This window comes from Trachurus trachurus (genome assembly GCF_905171665.1).
Source record: "Trachurus trachurus genome assembly, chromosome: 16".
In the NCBI taxonomy this organism is placed as follows: Eukaryota; Metazoa; Chordata; class Actinopteri; order Carangiformes; family Carangidae; genus Trachurus; species Trachurus trachurus.
Window position 1 is genome coordinate 27,836,991 of NC_139902.1, and position 18,060 is coordinate 27,855,050.

The 18,060-nt window shown below is 42.9% G+C and overlaps 2 protein-coding genes across 2 annotated transcripts in view; both read left to right on the forward strand.

The window, feature by feature from the left end:
• Positions 1-2,934, forward strand: part of zufsp (zinc finger containing ubiquitin peptidase 1) — a 29,257-nt gene extending 26,323 nt beyond the window's left edge. The window contains exons 11-12 of the mRNA XM_083990332.1: positions 1,772-1,992; positions 2,860-2,934. Of these exons, the coding sequence (XP_083846458.1) occupies positions 1,772-1,992; positions 2,860-2,907 (269 nt within the window). The 3' untranslated portion in view covers positions 2,908-2,934. The remainder of the gene's footprint in view (positions 1-1,771; positions 1,993-2,859) is intronic.
• Positions 2,935-5,854: 2,920 nt separating this feature from the next.
• On the forward strand, positions 5,855-16,297 carry LOC310999505 (amine sulfotransferase-like). The gene is made up of 6 exons (XM_083989955.1): positions 5,855-6,310; positions 10,442-10,656; positions 12,662-12,788; positions 12,910-13,004; positions 13,988-14,168; positions 15,076-16,297. Exons 1-6 carry the CDS (start codon positions 6,142-6,144, stop codon positions 15,198-15,200), a joined length of 912 nt encoding a protein of 303 aa, XP_083846081.1. The 5' UTR covers positions 5,855-6,141; the 3' UTR covers positions 15,201-16,297.
• Positions 16,298-18,060: the final 1,763 nt, after the last annotated feature.

Genomic DNA, 18,060 nt, shown 5'->3' on the forward strand with positions numbered 1-18,060 from the left:
GCCGGAAGAACAACGACGACGTGTCATGACTCAGCAGAGTCGTTAACGCTCCGTCATGTTGAACAGGCTCAGCTGCTCCGAAGAGTTTCTGTGTGTGTGTGTGTGTGTGTGTGTGTGTGTGTGTGTGTGTGTGTGTGTGTGTGTGTGTGTGTGTGTGTGTGTGTGTGTGTGTGTGTGTGTGTGTGTGTGTGTTTAAACACATCTGTTTTCCTACAAGGTCACAACCAGAACCACCACCTAGTTCACAGCCACATGGTTTCTCCTCTCCTCTCTCCCCCTCTCCTCTCCTCTTTTCTCTCCTCTCCTATCTCCCACTCTCTCCTCCTCTCTTCTCCTCTCCTCTTTTCTCTCCTCTCCTCTTTTCTCTCCTCTCCTATCTCCCACTCTCTCCTCCTCTCCTCTTTCGTCTCCTCTCCTCTCTCTCCTCTCCTCTCCTCTCTCCCCCTCTCCTCTCCTCTTTTCTCTCCTCTCCTATCTCCCACTCTCTCCTCCTCTCTTCTCCTCTCCTCTTTCGTCTCCTCTCCTCTCTCTCCTCTCCTCTCCTCTCTCCCCCTCTCCTCTCCTCTTTTCTCTCCTCTCCTCTCCTCTCCTCTCCATCTCCTTACCTCTGTCTTCCTCTCCTCTCCTTTCCTTTCCTCTCCATCTCCTCTCCTCTCCTCTCCTCTCCTCTCCTCTCCTCTCCTCTCCTCTCTCCCCCTCTCCTCTCCTCTCCTCTCTCCCCCTCTCCTCTCCTGTTTTCTCTCCTCTCCTCTCCTCTCTCCCCCTCTCCTCTCCTCTTTTCTCTCCTCTCCTCTCCTCTCTCCCCCTCTCCTCTCCTCTCCTCTCTCCCCCTCTCCTCTCCTGTTTTCTCTCCTCTCCTCTCCTCTCCTCTCTCCCCCTCTCCTCTCCTCTTTTCTCTCCTCTCCTCTCCTCTCCTCTCCTCTCTCCCCCTCTCCTCTCCTGTTTTCTCTCCTCTCCTCTCCTCTCCTCTCTCCCCCTCTCCTCTCCTCTTTTCTCTCCTCTCCTCTCCTCTCCTCTCCTCTCCTCTCTCCCCCTCTCCTCTCCTCTTCTCTTATCTCCTCTCCTCTCCCCTTTTGTCTCCTCTCCTCTCCCCTTCTCCTCTCTTTCCTCCCTCCCACCTCTCCTCTCCTCTCTTCCTCGCTGCTATCTTTCCTCTCCTCTCCTCTCTTCTCTCCCCCTCTCCTCTCCTCTTTCGTCTCCTCCCTCACTTTCCTTTCCTCTCCTCTCCTCTTTTGTCTCCTCTCCTATCTCCCACTCTCTCCTCCTCTCCTCTCTCCCCTTCTCCTCTCTTTCCTCCCTTCTCCTCTCCTCTCCTCTCATTTCTCTCCCTTTCCCCCCTTCCACCTCTCCTCTCCTCTCTTCCTCGCTGCTATCTTTCCTCTCCTCTCCTCTCTTCTCTTCTCTTCTCTCCCCCTCTCCTCTCCTCTTTTGTCTCCTCTCCTATCTCCCACTCTCTCCTCCTCTCTTTCCTCTCCTCTCCTCTCCTCTCTCCCCTTCTTCTCTCTTTCCTCCCTCCCACCTCTCTTCTCCTCTCTTCCTCGCTGCTATCTCTCCTCTCCTCACTCTCTCCTCTCCTCTCTCCCCTTCTCATCTATTTCCTCCCTTCCACCTCTCCTCTCTTCCTCGCTGTTATCTTTCCTTTCCTTTCCTCTCCTCTCTTCCCCTCTCCTCTTCTGTCTCTCCTCTCCTTTTTCCTCTCCTTTCCATCTCTCCTCTCCTCCTCCTCCTCTCCTCCCCTCCCTCCTCCCCCCCCCCCCCCCTCCTGCTGCAGGTCACAGTCGCTCCGTCGTCGGCCTGGAGCAGAGGAAGAACGGGACCTTGTGCCTCCTGGTTCTGGACCCCGGCTCGTCGCCGTCGGAGACCAGGAAGCTGCTGAGCCGAGACTCCGTCGCCGCCGCCGTGCGACACGTCAGGAAGTTCCCCGGCGGCCTGAAGCACCGACAGTACCAGGTGGTGTCGGTGCAGGGAGCGCTGACGGCCGAGGAGAAACAGGTGAGAAACGTCCTCAGCTCCTCGGCCCAGTTGTTCTAAAGGTGTAATCTGGATAAAAATTATCCCGATTTTGAAATCCTCTTTTTTTGCTATCAGGATCACGTAATCCGTCCTAATTGTTCAAAGCAAAGTTGGATTGAATCAGTCTGATCCAGATCCAAACTTTTCAAGATTACCAAATCCGGATAATGATGCTCTAGATGGGACTGTGCATCAGTGCATGAGTGTATGTGTTGTTTTCTGTGCACTTTGTTGTTTCTTCAATGTCTTTTAAACAGCCAGACCCCATCTGGTTGGGCTGTTAAAATACATTTTGATAAAGCAAATATACAGTACATTAGTGAAATTGTGAATATTTCCCCATGTGTTTCAAATTCAAACTTGAAATTTTAAAATTCAAACTTCAAATTTAATTTAAATTTTAAATTTTCAGTTGTAGAATATTCAAAATTAACTTTATTTACTAATCACTGTTATGGTTTAAACATTAGGTGCAAAATATAAATCAATAAATGTATATATACTACATTATAAATATTGTTTATTTGACCAGTTTGAATTTAATTTAAATCACATTTTGTTCCTGAAATCCACCCGACTGCTGGGATCAGAATAATCCTGTTTTCCCGATCCTACTAAACACAAACTGAATCTTTGATCCTGATGAAAACCAAGACTGGATCACGTGATCTAATCTGATCCGATCTCAGAATCCGTTTTTGGTTTTGAACAACCCATTTTCAAGATTTGATCCAATCCATTATCCCAAATCCGATCGGATTACCCTTGAACAACTGGGCCTAGAATTTAAAATTTAAAGTTTGGATGAGTAATAAATCCCGTTGATGTGTGCGTTTGTTCTTCCAGAGACGCATCTTGAACTCCAGGACGTTGTGTGCCGAGAGGATCCCGTGAAACAGAAACACACTGTTTTTAATTTTCTTTTATTCACTGTGAACATCTGATTTACCTCAAATTTTATTAAACGTTTTCCTTTCCTTTTGTATATTTGAAATAAAAATATTTTGCTTTCAACACTTGCGTCAGTGATTGATCTGCTCTGGTTTTCGGCAACGTCGTCACTCACTGGGGTCGTTTCCGTCAGCAGCGGCGGCTCTGTGAGGACGTCGACTCCTCCAGGAGCTTCATGGAGGATTATTATTATTATCCGTTGTTTTAGAAATGAGGAGGCTCTTTCAGCTCCTTTGGCTGCACAGATCACATGTTTAATGAGTGTGTCTGTTGTCAGATGTTCATCTCTGGGCTGAGTTTCCACATAAAACCATCCATCATCAGCAGCAGCAGCAGCAGCATCATCGTCATCGTCATCATCAGGGCTGCGTTCAATGATCATTTTTCTCACATTAGATCATGAATATAAATGTGAAAAGTCACGTATCAGCTTCCCAACAGATTTTAAAATGTCACATTACAACAGTTCATGTGAGTCGTCGCCACAATGCAGATAAAGATAAAGAAGCCACATGTGCATGTTTAGGTGGAACTGATTGATAACTTGTGATTATCTCTGTCAGTATTGATTAATGCTGCAGTCGTGGGATGAGTGTGTATGTAGCTCTGTGTGTGTGTGTGTGTCACGTTCACAGCAGCAGCAGCAACAGCAGCTGTGGATCTGAACACACAACAAACCCCCATGGAGGAGGTTTGTGGACCTGCAGTCCGTCCAGGAACTGATCTGTGCTGTACGTGGTCCCAACATAAACTGTTGCCCCCCCCCCCCCCCCCCCCCCCCCTTCTCACTCTCCCACAGTCCAGATGTGCGAAGCTGACCCTGCTGCCAGATGTGCCTCAACACTGAAGCATTTGTGTTTTACTGACTGCTGCTTGGACAGAGACAGGGCTTTCAAAAAAATTAACTTTAACATGAACTACATCCACTATAATTAAAGACACTACAAGCCTTAATATCTACTGAAAACATGGATGTGATGTTGTGGTATATTGATGTGTTGATGAAAAGAAGTGATCACCGCCAACACGTCTTTTCTTGCATACAAAAAGTAAAGTTTAGTACAAGAAAAAGAACAGTGTCTTATATACGCTTTTTAATTCTAAAACTCCACCTTCTCCAACAGAAGGATGTACTGACTGTAGTCAAACCAAGATGGTCAGACAAAGACAAGATGTAAAAACAGAATCTAACCTGTATATCTTCTGACATTTAACCTCTTGACCAGGCTAACTTAAACATACGTAGATAAGGTATCAAGTATCCCCAAAAACCATAATAATACATTTTAATCATTTTATTTATAATGCACTTTACATTTAAGCAATCTCAAAATGCTACACTACAAACTTAATTTAAAAAGGGACACAAGTTAAGAAAAGACAATGAAAAATTTAGCAGAAAGCTTTCCTGAATAAATATGTCTTCATGACCCACAGAAAAAGGGTAAATGACAAGGAACACATTCCACAAGAATCACTCATTATATCTCATCTATTAGACTACTAAACACCTAATCCAAACATCTTTAGATATGCTGTAAATGTATGTGTGCCTTTTTTCTCTCTTGTATGATCTGCATTTATTCATATTTATTCTATTTAAATATAAACTGTCATCACTCATCACAAATGAAGTTCCTGCTGTCGTCCTTCAGATTTGAATTGACCTGAACTGACCTTAAGTTGAGGATAATATACCACAATGTCATCTAAGCTTTGGACAAAAACGTCTAAAATATGAATAACAATCAAAAGTCGTTAACACTTTACAATAAGGGTCCCTTAATCAACGTTAGTTAATACATTATTAAGCATTAATTAACTGTTTACAGATATATTAACACTCATTATTATGTATTAGCCTACTTAGGATTAGGAAACACATTAATTTATGTAGCCTATTAGTAAGCAGTTAATTAATGTTTACTAGTACTCAAAGCTAGTTAATAAATTAAAAAGTTGAATAATGTAATTAGTTATCATTATGTATGCATTACTCAGCATCAATTAACACATTAGTTTATATAGTAATGCTTAATAATGTACTAACTAAGGTTAATTAAGGGACCCTTATTGTAAAGTGTTGCCAAAGTCTTGTGCAGACTTATGGGAAATGTAAGATCCCGTGTTATCTGAGGTGAAGCCAGCTCCTCCGAGGCCCCGCGGTGGTGGTGGACTCGGTGGTGGATGTCCAGCTGTACAGAGCAGAGCGGGGCGGGGCCAGGCTCGAATCCCGAGTATAGTTGGAGGCTCTGGTTCATGTGAGGTGAACCGGTTCAGGGGTTCAGCCTCTGGACGGTCTGTTCTGCTGCTGCTCTGTGTGTGTGTGTGTGTGTGTGTGTGTGTGTGTGTGTGTGTGTGTGTGTGTGTGTGTGTGTGTGTGTTCTGCATACCGCTCTCTGTAAAGTGCTGCTTATGCAACATCCAGAACCTTGTTTTGGGTTTTTTTTTTATGTTGCATAAGCGGTTTGGGGCTTTTTCCTGTATCGAGCTCCTGTGGTTCTTCTTTTTCTTGTCTTATCGCTTGACCCACTGCGCCGCTTCCTCCCTTCCTTCCCTCCCTCCCTCCTTCCTTTCCTTCCTTCCTTCCTTCCTTCCCTCCTCTCCTCCTCTGTCATCACTGCTCAGGCTGAGGTGAGCGAGGGCGCGCTGCTGCTCTGAGCTGCTGCTGCTGCACTTTTTTCTTCCCAGTGCGTAAAAACGCGCATCTCCTCCTCTCCTCTCCTCTCCTCCTCTCCTGTCCTCGCGCCGCGGCTGAAAGGAGGAGGGACCTGCTGTGTGGCTCCTCCGGCCCCCGCAGCTCGCTCCTCTGCCACTGATCTGGGTTCATATAAGGTGTTTCCTGCTGCTGCTGGTGGCAGTCAGTCACTCAGTCAGATCACAGCAGACGCAGACGCACCGCGCGGCCAGAGGCTCGAGCGCAGCAGGTAGGAAGAGCGCGCGGACGCATTTCAGATCATTAGTTACTGTAAGAGCAGAGCAACTCCTTTCTGCAGCTGAATGACTCCATAGAGTTAATAACAACAGGGTTTTTGCTGTTTCTGCTGGCGAGCGGAGCCTAATGTAAACACAGCGTGTCGGTGTGACGCTGAGCTGAGAGAGATACGACAGGTAAAGAAAACACACCTGTGCTTGTGTTGTTATTGTGCTCCAGTTATTATTATTATCGTTATCATCATGGATGGATTAAACGGCGCCACGACGACCGACAACAACAACCACCAGCTGGTGCCGCACCGGGGCTTCAAGCTGATCAGCGGGACCCACGACCCGCAGGATGTGGACCAGATCCACGACCTGGAGATCCGAGACTCTGACGTGTTTGTCGTCACTTACCCGAAGTCAGGTGAGTAGAGAGAGGAGCAAGGAGCACAGAGGTGGAGGTGGAGGAGTGGCGCTGCGCACACACACATACACTACACACTCAAACACACACATATACACACCAGGGCCGTTGTAGGGGAGAAAGGTGATGATAATTCTAGGGGCCCAGCGCCCAGTGGGGCCCATAAAAAACCCCAGTAGAATAATCTTTGTATGACTGATTTATTCTGTGTAAGACCCTGACTAATACTCATAGTGCACTGTAAAAACTCAACATCTTTCCAAGAATATTTGTCTTATTTCTTGTCCAAATGTCTAATTTCTAGTCAAAGCTAATCTCTTTCCACTTAAAATAAGACTCATTACCTAAAAATTAACTTGTTTTTTTTTGATAATTTTCACTTGTTTCCAACTAATTTTCACTTGAAATAAGTAGAAAAATCTGCCAGTGAAAGCATGTTTGTTGTGCTTGTAATAAGGAAGAAAAACTTGTTTCACTATCAGATTTTTTTCTACTTATTCCAAGTGAAAATATGCTTGAAAGAAGTAAAAACGTGTCTAAAAACAAGCTACTTTTAATATGATGTGTCTTATTTTAAGTATAATGAGATTTGTTTTGACTAGAAATGACATTTTGGCTGGAAATAAGACAAATATTCTTGGTAAGATACTTGGGTTTTTGCAGTGTAATGCTGCACTAGCATCAAAACAAGGTAGGCTAAATAAAAAATGATAATATATAAGTAGTCTAAAAAAAAAACTGGAAAAGTTAGGGGGAGGGGCCCACTTTAGTATTCTTTAAGGGGGCCCAGAATTCCTAGCAACGGCCCTGATACACACAGCAAAGAGGCTCCAGGCTCCATCACACACACAAACACACACACAGACACAGACACACGCTGCTGTATCCAGTGTCACGCAGTAATTTTTGCATGTAAAAGTAAATGTTCTTGCTGTCAACTTAATCAACTGTTGTGCCAAAGCAAATTGATTCAGGTAGAAAAACGTATATGATACATGATGACGAACTATACCAACACATAAAACCATGTGATGATGCTGGCTGAAAATTAGCCTGAATTTCTAAGAGAGAGATCGTTTTTTCTTAAATGGGGGTGTTGGGGTGAAGTGAGACAAATGCTGCGGGGTAAAGTGAGACAAATGCTGCGGGGTAAAGTGAGACCATGGATGTATTATAATAAATCCATGAGTGAGACTGTGAGCACAGCACACACAAAGATTTACACTAGAATCTCGTCCCCCAAGTCAGAAATCTGCATGATCAAACATGATCTGTAGCCACACTGCTTTGTTATGCTATGTGCTCTCAGTCAGCTCGCTTATTTATTGGTCACTTAAGGCCAGTGCTGATTGGTATGTTCAGCATTTCTTCTTTTTATTATTGTTATTATCATTATTATAACCTTTATTTAACCAGGTTTGTCCCATTGAGAAGATCTCTTTTGTAAGAGAGACCTGGCCAAGAATGGCAGTTTCAACACATCGTCACATTAACAACAAAAAAACTAATAGAATACAAAAAAAAAAAAAATCAAATCAAAAGTCAAATAAACTTTATGTGTCCCGGAAGGGAAATTTGTCTTTGGCAAGTGAAGTGGCGTCCGTATCAGTTGCTTTGTACTTGTAATACATACATACACACACAATACATACAGTACACTACAGTAGCAACAATGGCACACATATCCAAGAAAGAAAAGAGAAAAAGAGAAAGTGCGGACTAGAGTGCAATAAATAGTTTCAAATACTCACAATACAAGTTCAAATAAAAACATACAAAAAAACAAAAAAAAAAAAAAAGAACAAGGGATGTTGATTAAAGCCAGCAGGTGAACAGGCAAAACCGGATGTAATAGATATGATTGGCTGATTGATGGGTTGATGGGCAGGGGATCCACAGCCATGGCCTCCCCCCCCTGCCAAATAACTATATAATAATTGAATTTTCAAAATTAGTTAAAAGAATTTACAAGATTAGTCAAACATTTGCACTAAAATAAAACATTTGCACTCCTGAAGCCTGGATGTAATGGAATTTATCATGGACTTGAATACATTCAGAGATACCAACCAGACTTTGGAGTTTGAGCTCTGACTGCAAAATGTTCCATGTACTCGGAGCAGAAAATCTAAAAGCTTTCTTCCCCATTTCTGTTCTCACCTTTATAGGAACAGTAAAATGACAAAAGTCCTGAGAGCGGAGACTGTGTAGGCCCTAATATTCAAGATTACTGTAAAAGGGATGATAAATAAGATGGAATCATCTCAAGAATAGCTTTGTAGATCAGTACATACCAATGGCCGAGCCGGTGCACATATGGCCAATTTACTTTATATAAGACACAATGATGCGTTAGAGCTCCATAGTTTGTAATAAACCTCTGAGCACCATGAAATCTAAATGAATGTGCTGCTCTTCTGTGTGTGACCAACTGATTCCTGCAGAGGACATGGAGTCGAACCATCAGCCACACGAGTATTGTGAAATGCAAGATTGGCCCAAGCCTCCATGGGGCCCTGAGCTCTTTATTTTGGTGTCCTCTATTACTGCCAATAATACTATTTCATTCATTACGAATCATCATATCCTGGCAGGTTTTTACCCATCTATGGTTTTTATTCTGAAATGGCACCAAATTCAGCTAAAAAGTGCAGCCTGGGGTTGATTTACATTTAATCTTCAAATTGATACAGTATAGATAGATAGATAGATAGATAGATAGATAGATAGATAGATAGATAGATAGATAGATAGATAGATAGATAGATAGATAGATAGATAGATAGATAGATAGATAGATAGATAGATAGATAGATGGATAGATAGATAGATAGATGGATAGATAGATAGATAGATGGATGTATTGGTCACATGCAAAGCTAAAACCAGTGAAATGCAAAAAAACAAGCTCTCAATTTGAAATGCAACAATAAAAAAGTTTCGACTCACTACAATTTAAAAAAGTTACTTGCCTTTTTGGGGCCCCCCAATAGTCACGGGGCCCCAAGCAGGTGCTTAGTTCGCTCATGCCTGATTAGTATGTTCAGCATTTCTAAATGAATGTGCTGCTCTTCTGTGTGTGACCAACTGATTCCTGCAGAGGACAGGGAGTCAAACCTTCAGCCACACAAGTGAGTATTGTGAAACGACTCCAAGAGAAACCGGGCCTGTAAACACACACAGAGACTGGATATTAGGGGTGTGCCAAAAAATCGATTCACATAAGAATCGCAATTCTCATTTAACACGATTCAGAATCGATATAAAATGTCCCAAAATCGATTTAAAAAAATAATAAAATGAAACAAATCTGCTGGCTGTCGGCCTCCATTTCCTTAGAATTTAAAAGGCAGCATGTTTAAAGCAGAAGTAAGCGGAATATTTATGTTAATATAAGTCTTAAATAGTTATATCTTCCGACAGCAATCACTTACATAGAGTGTTTGGTCTGAAACACGGGTCTGTCAGTCACTCTGCTCTGCTGTAAGCCGAGAGGAAAACTTTCCTTGTATCCTACAACCTTTATCCAATGAGGAGAGAGAACGGCATAAAGGGGCGGTCCTCTCTGTGTGTGCAGCCAAGGGATGCGCGTGAATGTTGACAGAAAGTTAGCCAAAACAACCGGATCGCTTACTTCTGCTTTAACTGCACTATTTTTTTAATAAAGAGGCACTTTTCCCACTGAGTTTTTCCTCAGTCGATGTGAGGGTCTAAGGACAGAGGATGTTGCTACGATGCCATGTAAAGCCCTTTGAGACAAACTGTTTGTAAAAACGGGCTATACAAATAAAATTGCCTTGCCTTGCCTTTTAATTGTGTTACTTAAGCATATGTGATATTGCTTTTATGCAACAATTCCATCTAAGCATGGATAAATGTTTAAAACTCAATAAATGTGAAAAAAGACACTTTAGTCATTCTGTCTTGCAAAGCAGACTGGAGTAGATCATGAGGATCCTTTGCACACCGACAGACTGAAGCAGAAATCATTAGGAATCAAATTGTTTTGAATCGCAAATTGATTTTGAATCGAATCGTAGCCCCAAAAATCAGAATCGAATCGAATCGTGAGATAGTAAAAGATTCCCACCCCTAAATGAGGCCTTTCTGTCTCCTCTGTCCGTCCACCAGGAACCATCTGGATGCAGCAGATCCTTCTTCTCCTGGAGCAGAAAGGAGATGTGGCGGCCATCAACAAGCACAACAAGTTCTCCAACGCCGACCTCGTCCCCTGGATCGAGGTGACGGGCAACAGGCAGGCGTTCGACAGCGCCCCGTCGCCCAGACTGAGGGTCACCCACCTGCCCCATCGGTTCATGCCCTCGGGTCTGAACCAGCGGGGAAAGGTCAGCTCTGCAAGAAAGACACAATGAGGCTTTTATACTTGTTGTTGCATCATGTTTACAGTGTTTTATCTGAAGCGCTGAGCCTTGAGAAGATGGAAACAACATCTTAGTGTGTATAGTCTCTAGGCAACTGGACTTAGTTTCACCCCGTGGCTTCATCAGTTCGTATAAGTCCAGTTGACTTTATTCAGCTGCCTAGAGAAGCCTTTGACCTGGACAAATGAGAACTTGCACAGACATCTTAGTGTATTTTTATCTCCTCTCTCTAGGGTAAGAATCTGTTGCTACCATACAAATCCCAAAGGAGGATGACAGTAGTACGATAATTTAGGCTATTTTGGGATACTGTAACTGATATGAATGAACAAATACAGGGTATTCCGAGTCAGAAACAGCTGAACCATGCATTTCCTCAAGTTGCAAGTTTCATCATAGTAAATACTTTGAATTTGAACAGAATAGCAAAACTCAAAAGTGCGTGGAGAAAGGAAAAGATAAACATTGAGAGATGAAATAAACAGTTAAAAGTGTGGTAACACTTTATAAGCATTAGTTAAGCATTAAATACTCAATTCATCATTTATAACACATGAATACTCATTAGTATGTAGTTTATAAACACAGTTAAAAATGTTTTACTCGTCATTGATAAACACTAACTGTATTATAAACTACATACTAATGAGTATTCATGCGTTATAAATTAAGAATTCAGTATTTATTAATGCTTAACTAATGCTTAATAGTGTGTATACCTATTATAAAGTGTTACCAAAAGTGTTATTAATATAATACATGGTTGCTGCAACATCTGGCATAACACTATTTTTCGTGCACCATCGACTGACTGATTGATACAGTAGTGACAACAGATTACTTTGGTCCTCCATTTTCTTTTCTTTTTTACGTGTTTACTTTTTAACTAAATGTTAAGGCTAAACAACAGAAAAATCTGTGTGAAACATCTGTCCCACAGGTGAAGTTACACCCGAAACAGCCTCTCTGTTGTGTCGTGCACAGTGGAGATTTAGTCAACAGTGAGTTCAGCCGCTGCGCTGGTCCTGGATCAGTGTTTTTCTGTTCCAGCTCGACCCTGCTGCTCCAGCCACAACACAACACGAACCCCCCCGACGTTCACTTTGTTGTCTCGCTCTCTCTTTATCCTTTTGTTCCCTCCCTCGTGTTTGTTGTTGTTGTTGGTCTTGTGACTTCCTGCCCTGTAGCTGCAGGAAACGGTGCACGCCCAAATCACCTCATTAACACTGAGCGGCCGCTATCGGACCCCCAGAAGGATTGAAGCACAAACACAGCGTTACTTAGATCTACAGTGTAGGAGTTCAGTTAACAAGTTAAAGCAGAAGTAAGCGATATTTTTGTGTTAATATAAGTCTTAAATAGTTATATCTTCCGACAGCAATCACTTACATAGAGTGTTTGGACCGAAACACGGGTCTGTCAGTCACTCTGCTCTGCTCTGAGCCGAGGAGAAAACATTTATCGTATCCTACAGTTTTTATCCAATGAGGAGAGAGAACGGCATGCAGGGCTGTGTGTGCAGCCAAGGGATGCACCTGAATGTGGTGACGTAGGGACGAGGACCAATAGATCCATGACGAGGACGGGGGCTGCTAACTCCATCGGCTGACAAGACGTTATGGTGCGTTCAAGGCAACTCGTAACTCGTGTTTTTCCGACCCGTGAACTCGTACCAGTTCGATCTGGTACGAGTTCACGGGTCGGAAGTTACGAGTGGCCGTTATAGTGACTTTCACAGGTAAAACAGGTCGGAAAAACACGAGTGGGTTGCCTGGAACGCTACAAAGTCGTAAGTCGTGACTTGAAGCTGTAATTTACGGTTTCAAAAGCCTGCCTGGAACGCAGCATTAGCCAAAACGACCGGATCGCTTACTTCTGCTTTAACAAGTTAAAAGTCAGTGAACAACAGGATGGAGCTGCTGCATGCACAACACAACGCTGATGTCCTGCTGCTGTTTGACATCTTCAGGTGATCTACGTGGCGAGAAACCCCAAAGACGTCCTCGTGTCCTACTACCACTTCCACAAACTCGCCAACATGTTGGAGACTCCGAAGGATTTCGACGACTTCTTCGAGAAGTTCATGAGAGGAGATGGTGAGAGCAGAATGATGTCCACACAGTCCTGATATGATGAGTGTGGGAAGTGTAAATATTAACATTGGCTCAATGAGTTAGTAGCATCGATCCAACTGATGTTGTGCTTCGTTGTTTGCAGTGTTCGGGGGCAGCTGGTTTGATCACGTGAAGACCTGGTTCTCACACAAGGACGACATGAACATGCTGTTCATCACATATGAAGAAATGATCCAGGTGGATGAATCGCAACATTTCAGTCTAGAAACTTCCTGTCACGTGGTGTAAAGTCTGTCTTAAAGGGGCATTTCCAGTCGTAGTCAGTGTTCATTAATCTACGACTAATTTTATAATTGTTCTGTGGTCGCAAGTAACGTCCTTTTGACCATCATTTAAATTAAAAAATTCGCTTTACAATCAAATTAATTCAAAATTCGGACTTACCGGGGCTTCGGCATTGTTGCTTTCCAGGTTCAGAGAACAAACACACCAGTAGAGGGACTTTGAGGCGTTTGTTTAATGAACATTGAAAAAACGATGTATGTAAATGTAAACGTCCACACGCTTCAGGTGGGAGTCTGGACGGTATGAAATGAACTGATCATAGGTGACCTGATATCTGAGGTAAACACTGATTACGACTGGAAATGCCCTTTAAAAAGGGAACTATGCCAGTACTGTCACTTTTCCTCTGTGTTGCTAACCCTCCGCTCGGCCATGTGCATTTGTTTACAACGAAGCTGGCGAGAAATCAATCAACAGAGCGGCGGATAACGTTATTTATCATATACGATGTTATGATGTGTATATTTGTGTAGTCTTATCTGTCATGAACAAAAGATTACGGGTTACGGGGCGCATTTATGTTGCGGTGCTGCAGAGACACGACACTGAGCAGGAGGCTCTGATCTTACAAGGTTGGTTTTCAGCCAAGAGACGCTAGGTGGAAGGCAGAGAGCCTCCATTCTCCCTGGAACTAGTTACAAGTCATTGATTTAACCATCACAATTACTCAAAAGCTATTTAATTAAGTTATTAAAAATGTAGCATATGTAACCAGGTGCACTCACTCACCCATTAAGGACGTGCAAACCAGACTGCCAAGCGGTCATTGACCTCTTGGCACAACGGTTTGCATAGTCGCATCCTGCATAGTTCCTCTTTAAAGATGGATCATTGTTGACCATTTGGTGTTTGGTCCCGTGTGTGTTTGCGTCCAGGACCTGCAGACGGCGGTGGAGAAGATCTCCTCGTTCCTGGGTAAAGAGCTGACGGAGGAGCAGCTGGTCGACGTGGTGAAGCACAGCACCTTCAAGAACATGAGGAAGATCCCTCAGGCCAGCTACGAGCAGGTGCCGGTGGACCTGCTCAACCACCACCAGGGCCGGTTCATGAGGAAAGGTGAGGAGTGCGTTCGCTGCTTCGGGTGCAATGAGGAGCTCATTATATTTTACTACTACTAATGATATCATACCCAAGAGCTTCAACTGTCAACCTGCAGATTGTCAACCTGTCAAAATTATGATTTATTATTATTACACTGGTTAAGCCTGTGTGCATATTCTCATTTGTCCAGGTCATAGTATCCCAAAGGAGTTTTCAATCGAATGCAACTGGACTTGGTTATTTGTCTAGGAATGAGGCATTACACTGATTCAATGGGCAAAAAGTCAATGTTGTCACAATGTGATATCAATTTGATTGGATTCAGGGATTTACACTGCAAAAACTCAGTCACTCACTGTCTTATTTCTAGTCAAAATGTCATTTCTAGTCAAAACAAATCTCATTATACTTAAAATAAGACTCGTCACCTAAAAATTAACTTGTTTTTAGATTATTTTCACTTGTTTCAAACAAATTCTCACCTGAAATAAGTAGAAAAATCTGATAGTGGAGCAACTTTTTCTTCCTTATTACAAGCACAAAAAAACTTGCTTTCACTGGCAGATTTTTCTACTTATTTCAAGTGAAAATTTGTTTGAAACAAGTGAAAATTATCTAAAAAACAAGTACATTTTTAGGTGATGAGTCTTATTTTAGGTGGAAAGAGATTAGTTTCGACTAGAAATGAGACAAATATTCTTGGAAAGATTTTGAGTTTTTGCAGTGTAGGGATACAAATGACAATATATATAGATATCTGATTGATGTTTTCATTTTGGATCAATGCAATCAACTAACAGATCCCTGATGGCGATAAATGTACTACTCCTAATCCTGACAGGGTTGAAAAACAAGAACTAGTTTGTTCATGACTACAACCTTCTTCTCCCTCTCTCTCTCCATCATGTTTTCGTGTCGTCAGGGACCATTGGCGACTGGAAGAACCACTTCACCGTGGCCCAGAGCGAGAGGTTCGACAAGGTCTTCCACAAAGAGATGAAGGAGTTCCCTCTGTCGTTCGTTTGGGACGTCAGGGACATTCAGTGATCACTTGTTTGTCTCATGACCGACGGCACACAAAAGAAGAACACAGTCACAGTTGCAGCTTTGTGAACTTTATACAGAAAACAAACATCTGCTTCTTTTTTTTCTTTTTTTTCCCCTCAAGAGTCGTCCTCTTCACTCCAGGCAGCTGCTGCTTTTCCATTCATTTTAGAGAGTCTATGCAAATCTGCACCGGGGTCAGATAATGTTAAACTTATTTTTGACAGAGTAGCACTGATGTCCTCTTGGCCGTGCAGCAGCAGCAGCAGCAGCTGCCATGTTGTCACGTACAGAGCCTCGTATTGTGCAGAGTCAAGTCAAGAGTCAAATCTGCAGCTGATCGCTCGCTGTGCTCTTGCTTGACTGTTGTCATCGTAACATTATTGTTGCTTGGTAACACGCCGAGGTTACCATGTAACCCTGCAGCCTGCTGAGCGTGGCGGAGTCTAGCAGAAAACTTTAACTCCGGCCTATTTGTATTTCATTGGTTTAGTAGCTGTTTAAGCCCAACTACATCCGATTTCATTGGTTTAGTAGCTGTTTAAGCCCAACTACATCAGGTTTCATTGGTTTAGTAACTGTTTAAGCCCATCTACATCGGTTTTACAAACATTTAACTCCACCTACGTCTGATTTTGGTGGTTTAACAGACATTTAATGCCACCCACATCAGATTTCATTGGTTTTACAAACATTTAACTCCACCTACGTCTGATTTTGGTGGTTTAACAGACATTTAATGCCACCCACATCAGATTTAATTGGTTTATTATACGTTTAACTCTGCCTACATTTGATTTTGCTGGTTTAACAGACATTCAGCACCACCTACATGAGATTTCATTGGTTTATTAGACGTTTAACTCTGCCTACATCAGATTTAATTGGTTTATTACATGTTTAACTCTGCCTACGTCTGATTTTGGTGGTTTAACAGACATTCAGCACCACCTACATGCGATTTAATTGGTTTATTAGACGTTTAACTCTGCCTACATCAGGTTTTATTGGTTTGACAGATGTTTAACTCCACCTATGTCTAATTTCATTGAGTTTCATTGGCGCTTTCATTTAACTCTGCCTACGTCTAATTTTGGCTAACTTAAAGCAGAAGTGAGTGATATATTTGTGTTAATATCAGTCTTAAATAGTTCTATCTTCCGACAGCAATCACTTACATAGAGTGTTTGGTCTGAAACACGGGTCTGTCAGTCCCTCTGCTCTGCTCTGAGCCGAAGAGAAAACATTTATCGTATCCTACAGTTTTTATCCAATGAGGAGAGAGAACGGCATGCAGGGCTGTGTGTGCAGCCAAGGAACGCCGTGAATGTGGTGACGTAGCGACGAGGACTGTTATGGTGCGTTCAAGGAAACTCGTATTTTTCCGACCGTGAAGTGGTACCAGTTCGATCTGGTACGAGTTCACGGGTCGAATGTTACGAGTGGCCGTTATAGTGACTTTCACAGGTAAAACAGGTCGGAAAAACACGAGTGGGTTGCCTGAAACGCTACAAAGTCGTAAATTGTGACTTGAAGCTGTAATTTACGATTTCAAAAGCCTGCCTGGAACGCAGCATTAGCGAAAACGACCGGATCACTCACTTCTGCTTTAACTCTGCTCTCATCCGGTTTCATTAGCTCAACAGACGTTTAACTCCACCTACAACTAGCCTAATGTCACTGGTTTAACAGCCGTGAACAGACAAGGCCTCAAGGCCCAGACTTAATCCTTTATTCACATGTTAATTATTCATTTATCTGTTGATATTTGCCAAATTCATGTCAAAAAGCTATTATCTCAGTATTGTCACATGTATTTTCTCTTCCTGTAAAACAAATTCAAACTTTTGATGACTCATCCTGCACTGAGGGGCGTTCCTAATTTTGCGTCCAATTACAATTACCTCTTGCATTTTTTACGTCCGTCCCACGAAATATAAATCCTGTCAGTCACTGTCACTCACAACCTCCGAGCTGTGATGTGCTGACACTTTTGTTTGTACCCTGCAGAGCTCCATCCTGAAGATGAGCCGACATCTTTCCCGTGCTAGCTCTGCTCCGCTACCTTTCGCTCTGCTACTGGCTAAAACAGCCGGTCTCAGTCCAACACTGTTTTACCTGTTTTCTCCCGTTTCTTCGTCTCCACCCGACTCATCACTCTCAAAAGTGCAGCTACAGGGACCGACAATCCCACAGGGAACATAAACTCACAATTGGGATACTTGGCTAACGTCGCTTGGTATCTTTACCGGAAACATGTAGCTAATGGTGCGTTCCAGGTGTAACGGAGGCACCCATAAAGGATCTGCAGACCCGATTGCCAAGTGGTCATTGACCTCTTGGTAAAACGGTTTGCATCATTGCCCGCGGTGCAGGAGACCATGGTTCGAACCCCACCTAGGGCAGTCCGTACTGAAAACACATCGCAGAGGGCCTGATAACATCGGCTACACAGCACTGCAAAAACTCAAAATCTTTCCAAGAATATTTGTCGTATTTCTTGTCAAAATGTCTCGTTTCTAGTCTAAACCAATCTCTCTCCACTCAAAATAAGACTCATCACCTAAAAATTAGCTTGTTTTTAGATAATTTTCACTTGGAATAAGTAGAGAAATCTGCCAGTGAAAGCAAGCTTTTTGTGCTTGTTGTAAGAAAGAAAAACTTGATCCACTGTCAGATTTTTTCTACTTATTTTAAAGGTACAGTATGTAAGAATGTGGCCAAAAACGGTTACTGCAGTCAAATTCAAAACACAGTGATCTCGTTTTTTCTCCCAGCCGTAGCGGCAGCTCAGTGGAAGCAGACCGGAGGCTGAAATGCCACTGACGCCACCGTGACTGGGAGAGAGGGCTAGGTGGCGCAA